We start from the raw sequence: 6,081 nt of genomic DNA on the forward strand, positions 1-6,081 counted from the left end.
CCGGTGAAACACTGATATGCTGAGTTGGAGAAAACAATTCAAAGGCATCAGCCCCACTAGATGTATTTGTCTGACTTACACAACCAGACATGTAGATTTGTGAGATTGGTAAAAAGAGATAAATACTTCCATGAGTGCAAGAATATGAGAATTACCCTTCCAGTTAACTCTACCAAACAGCTTCTTAAAGGATGGCAACCTACATCTAGGCATTGTAGCTAATGTATTGCCCCTATCAAACCTCACAGTTCTTTTCTTGAAGATTCTCCTTAGGAAAGTGAATGGCAACTGAATACCCCTCCCATTGAAAAAGAACAAAGAACAGAAGAAACAATAAAAAAAAAAAAAAAAAACAGAAAAGAAAAACCCACGCATGAAAATCTAAATATAAAAATAACCACAAACAAAAATTTTATCCAAAACTACTCTTCTTCAAAACATATCGCATATCCAAGCATTACATTGCTTTATTCCAACCGTACTAATTCTTACATAGCTATGGTATATCTGGGCATTACATAGTCTTATTCCAAACCTACTCTTTAATAAAAGAAAAACCTGTGCCATATGCTAGCTCGTGCAATGGAATTCCTACGCATCATCACTTAACTCAGATATTCGTGATTCTCTCGCCAATCAACCACGATGGATGCTGTCAACAATTCACCGATGGCGTGTAGAATTTCAACACGTTCTCGACGACCTTCTGCAAGAGTTCCCTGTATGTTCATATTCAGAGCGTAAGATAACTATTGAGAATCCTACACACTACAAGCTATAACGGATTTACACAGATTAGGATACTCACTCATTCGATGCCTCCCGCTCCAAACCGCTTATAATTGCAACATGAGACAGAGCGTCTCTCCAACTCTGAATTCTTTTCTTGTCGTATTTCAGTGTCTGTTCGTGTGCGCCAAGCGCTTTATCGTATGCTCCACTTTTATCTTCTCCCGTGCACACGAGCTCAGGTTTTAAATCGTAAAATACAGGAATGATGATAGCCCCCGACTTTACCACAAGGACGAGTTCATCGAGACAAAAAGCCGATTCTGCATAATTTGGAGAGAGGATGACTACCTGAACCGAGGCGACACCAATAGCGGCTTCTATTTGATCCCAAATTTTGCATCCAACCCGCATTTCACGCTGGTCAAGAAAGACTCGCAACCCCCGGGATTGAAGACTATGGTAGAGAGGGAGGGCCAAAGCGTGTTTAAGGTCTTGGACTCTGTAATTTATGAACACGTCATAATGGGGATAAGAAGTGAACGCAGAGCAGCCCGCCGAGGACGCAGAAGGACGACGGATAGTCGTATCCTTTGCCAATAGAATCTCGATGAATGCATGGATTGCAAGAAAAGCTGTTAATATTAAGATAGTGCAGATGCAGGAAGACATATCGATGTAAGAAAATATATGATGAAGGGCGGTTGTGAATTGTAACATTGCGATCTCGATGAATGAATGCATCGACAGCAATAATAACAATATCAAAATGATGCGCAGGCGGGCAAGCAGATCCATGGAAGGTCCTTTGAAGCGCTGCGTAAACTGTAAGCAAGCGAGCGTGTGCTTTGAAATAAAAATGCGCTCGTTTTGATATTTGTGCTTGTCTGGTCTGATAGATTTGATGTCCAGCCCTCACACTCAACCGTTGCTGGCGACCACATGTCGGTACAAGTCACTTTCAAGAAGTCGTATGTTCTATCCTCTGTTATTCAGGTCTAAAATTTAGATCCCACTGCCAAAAGTCACTTTCAAGGAGTCCTGGTTGTATCTTCTGTCTCCAGTTAAAAAGTTTAGACTGATGGTAGCAGGTGGCAAAGTCTGTGATGGTTGTGCATTCAGTTGTGTTGTTATATAGAAATTTAGATATTGGTGTCTACTAAAATTCAGACTCTATGGCAAAAGTCACTTTCAATAAGTCATGGTTGCATCATTCTGTCTTCTGTTATTCAGGTCTATGATATCTAGACCAATGGTAACATGCCGCACAGTGCGTGATGGTTGTGTATTCTGTTGTTCAGGTCCACAAAAATTTAGATTGATAACGTGTGGCCAGTCACTTTCATGAATAATCAACATTCAAGACAAGGAATTTAAGTTAGTAAGATGTCACTTTAGAAAAGGGTATATTGTAATTGATTGTAAGTCTGATTAGTTGGACTTTCAGTAGTTAATTATAACATGCGGCAAAGTCACTTTTAAAGAATAATACAGCATTCAAGATAAGAAAGTTAATATGCTATATCTGGACTTTCATTAGTTGATGATATCATGTGTTAGAGTCACCTTCGCGAATAATCAAGCATTCAAGATATGAAAGTTAATTAGATGTTTTTGCATACCGGCCGACAAACTGGTTAGGCTGCAGTATATTTAAGTCAAATTTGACTTCCATTAATTTATTGTTAAAAAAATTTACACAGTTGAATAAAGTTCTGTGAAATTTAAATGTAAAATTAGATATTTTGAAAATTTACAGATAATTTTGAAACTCTTGATGTGCATTAATTTATTAAATTTATATCGTCTTAAAATTGTCAGATATAAAATCTATTTTTTATCTATTTTAAAAAATAGAGGAAAAATTTGTTACCCATAACCAAGTATGTATATTTACCTACTTATTGTCTACAATGTGTGAGCTCTAACCATGTTAGAGGTTTGTTGGAGATTTCCGGAAAAGAACTCTGTAATGGATTTTTGATTCATCCAACTTTTCGATGGTTACTCCATCCATCATCAGGGACCAAAGAGCTAATGTGAGTGAATGAGTGATGATGGATAGAGTAACCATCCGAAATGTTGAATGGATCAAAAATCTATTACACAATTCTCTTCCAGAAATCTCCAACAATATGAATAACTGTGGAAACCTCCACCGGCTTACATGTTACTGCTTGTCTACAATATATGAGTTCTAACCATGTTACTGGAACTAACATAATTTCATTTGCCCATGCTAATAGAAAATACGCTTTTCTTATGTATCTTGGGAACCCTATATGACCAAAACTATATGAAGCTTGTTTATTTTACTGGATGATCTGATGGAGTACTCCGAATCAAGCTTGCAAAAGCCGAAGATTTGTTGTTGACTAGTTTGAATGGAGTGCCATACTCAGCTACTTATCCTGATTCATGACAAATGTTTAGCATATAAACCACGAATAAAAAAATCTGTCCTAACAAGGAACAATATTTCGAACCAGAAAGCTAGGTAAATAGACTAGTTAATGCCATACCATCTCTTAATACAAGGACCATCTCTTAGTAGACTAGTTAATGCCATGCCATATTTCGGTCTTGCAGGATGATGCTTAATTTAGATCTTAGATCATAGTGGCCTACTGTGGAGATGTTTACTCAAACGATGACAATTCTCCCCCTTGTTGATGGTTCCACAATGCAGAAAAGGGATTGAATAAGAGTCGATTTGCCACTTCTAGTCCACTCCACAACACCAACCTTTATCCCTTCAGGGAAACTGCATGCAATGCCTTTTAAATGAGGAAAATGTGGTCCATAACGCACCTGACTGTATGGATCAAGTCTGTAGACTAAACAAGTCTGTAGGGTAAACAATGAACCAACGTGCAAATCACTAACATTGAATATGAAAGAAAAATAGTCCATTTGTAGTAGGTTCTCACCAAATCACTTAGACCTATTGTTCCTCAAGATGGCCTGTTGGAATTTGGTCTATAACTCTGTTATAAATGGTGGCTCACTAGGAATATCTGAATACTGCATTATCCTCTCCACTGATATATTGCAGTCTCCACATAACAAGGGCACCATATTACCCAGGTTTGTATCATGTTCAGATTCAGACCATATGTTACTGCCGACCCTGCAATGCCTGTGTAGGTGCCATTTGATTAACTGTCATTAATTATAATGTCTAGTCAGTTCATATCAATGTAGGGAAGTATAACTGCATGCCATGGAAACACTTCAGCACTTGGTCAAATTACATCTTCTGGCAAGCGAACGATGCATCAAAGAGATTTCAAACACAAGATTTGATTGAAAATCCAGCCAAATGCAAAGCCAGTGATTGGCCCTAACATTGGTGAAGACTAAGTCTAGTGTGTGTGTATACCAGTCAACTCGAGATTTCTCTCCAAGAATCGAGACTCCCGGTCAAAACTTCTAATGGTGGCTGTTCCAGAGATCAAGTCCACAAAATGTTGTACGATTGGAGCCTTACAAACTCCAGCCAAAGGAGACAGTTCGCTAGCTGTCACTATATAATATTGCTGCATTAATGAAAGGCCATAGGAGTTACAGGAATTCTATTATTCATAACCGTTAAATCCTGAGACCAAGCCAAAAGATCTATGCAGAAAAAAAGCAGCCATGATAGAATCCCCACGCAACTCTGACTATCCATTTTACAACATCCCCTTCATACAGATTATGGTCTCTGTGTGCACTAAAACTTGAGATAGAGGTTAAATTCTCGTCTCCTCTTTATGTTCCTCTTGAGAAAATTAAAATTTGAAATATTTGTAATCATAATTATTGAGATACAGACCCCAGAAGAATACCTGATACCATAAACACAATGAAAATTTGCCAAACAACTTGAGACATGACAACAATGATCCAAAGTGTTGTATAAATGCAAAATCCAAAGCTCATAGTTGCGAAGAAATCGATGTCCCCTGCACTCTGATCGGTTGATGGCAATGCCTGCCAAGCAGCAGAGGGTGTATTATGGGCTTGCTAGAATCAGATGATTTCCATCAATCTCTCTTAAAAAGAAAAGGTTTTGGTCTGTTAGAACAATAAGCATCAACTGACCTGATACAGCATATGCCCAGTTTGAGTTGCATCAAAGGACACTGGTGTAGGAAATATATACCTGTGCAAATTGCTGAAAAACTGATTGGCAGTTTTTAATCCTGCCAGTGAAAGAAGCATAGATCTCAGAAGAAGGCATAGTGAGCTGCTTAATGTCAGAGTGACATGAACCAAAATGATAAGAGTGTTTCTAACAGGTGATCTTTTTCTTTTGCAGTTGTCCATGCCATCCAGTAATTACCACCCATCTGAAGTAGCTAAAATACTATTAAGGCTGTTGTTATCGTAGGTAGAGTGCCATTGTATGCAGCAGCGTTGTAAGACTAGTATACTGACATGCTTACCCTGCATCTCTCTTTCTTCTTCTTGTACAAGCTGTGAATTCGGATTCTCCTTATCCAGTCCTGCTTAGTGTATTTCTGGTTCGAGCTCTTCCCATACCTCTATTGAGTTCTGAACAGCACATTGCTTCTGTATCTTTTTGAATTTGGACTAAACAATCTTTCACTCTAGCTGTATTTCCATGACAAGAGCTTTCAACAGATACCTCTGATGAATACATATCATATTTCTTCTCCATAGCAGCAACTGCTTTCAAATCTTTTTGATGTGCACCAACCAATTCCAAGAGATCTTTTCTGATTTCAAGATTTCATTGTATCTTCCAACCTAGTTAATCTCACCATCGGGTGAGTGCATGGAGCTGGGTTACACTTTTTGGCAAGAGAGGGTGTGTCTTGGGTGAAAACAACAACTCGATAGAGCCATTTTAAGCACTCGATCGAGCAATAGGCTCGATCGTGTTGAATTTCCACGATCTTGAGTCAAGGATAGAATCTTCGAATCTCTGACGCTACCAAACCAAGAATCTCAACAAAGCTACTTTGCACAACAGAACAATATAAAGCAATAAATCACACGTGCACAAGTACAGCCAACTTTTTACAAATTTGAACACAACTTCGCTATATTAATCAACATATAATCCAACTGTCTAGGGCTCCCATACAAGGGATAATGGCCCCCAATTGTCCACAAGCACAAGAATACAAGATACACTGACACTCTCGCTGCAATCTCTATGTCATATCTCATTCTGCTGGTCCTTCGCTTTCGTGTTGCTCTCTAGTGCCCCTTAGTCCATCAAGAGACAACAAATAGAGTCTCCAGGAGGGCTGCCACCTATCACTGTTGCAAGTCGCTTATGCTTCAACGAGCACAAGTTAATCCAGTCTGCTCTTCTAGCCTAGCCAACCCCTGAGCTCC

General features: G+C 38.8%; 1 protein-coding gene across 1 annotated transcript; it reads right to left on the minus strand.

Annotated features, from left to right (window-relative positions):
• Positions 1-486: 486 nt before the first annotated feature.
• On the minus strand, positions 487-1,848 carry LOC149215490 (toll/interleukin-1 receptor-like protein). The gene is made up of 2 exons (XM_089391093.1): positions 809-1,848; positions 487-719 (listed from the first exon to the last, which is right to left on the minus strand). Exons 1-2 carry the CDS (start codon positions 1,525-1,527, stop codon positions 656-658), a joined length of 783 nt encoding a protein of 260 aa, XP_089247219.1. The 5' UTR covers positions 1,528-1,848; the 3' UTR covers positions 487-655.
• Positions 1,849-6,081: the final 4,233 nt, after the last annotated feature.

This window comes from Pinus tabuliformis, chromosome 1_1 (assembly GCF_031772625.1).
Source record: "Pinus tabuliformis cultivar Carrire ecotype Pingquan chromosome 1_1, CPIR1, whole genome shotgun sequence".
Taxonomy (NCBI): Eukaryota; Viridiplantae; Streptophyta; class Pinopsida; order Pinales; family Pinaceae; genus Pinus; species Pinus tabuliformis.

What these genes read in the sequence shown, in the direction of transcription:
- LOC149215490 (XM_089391093.1), bottom strand. Translation starts at nt 1,527, where the DNA reads ATGGATCTGCTTGCCCGCCTGCGCATCATTTTGATATTGTTATTATTG. An exon ending in GAGCGGGAGGCATCGAATGA is followed by an intron (nt 720 to 808) that starts GTGAGTATCCTA and finishes ATGAACATACAG; the next exon opens with GGAACTCTTGCAGAAGGTCG.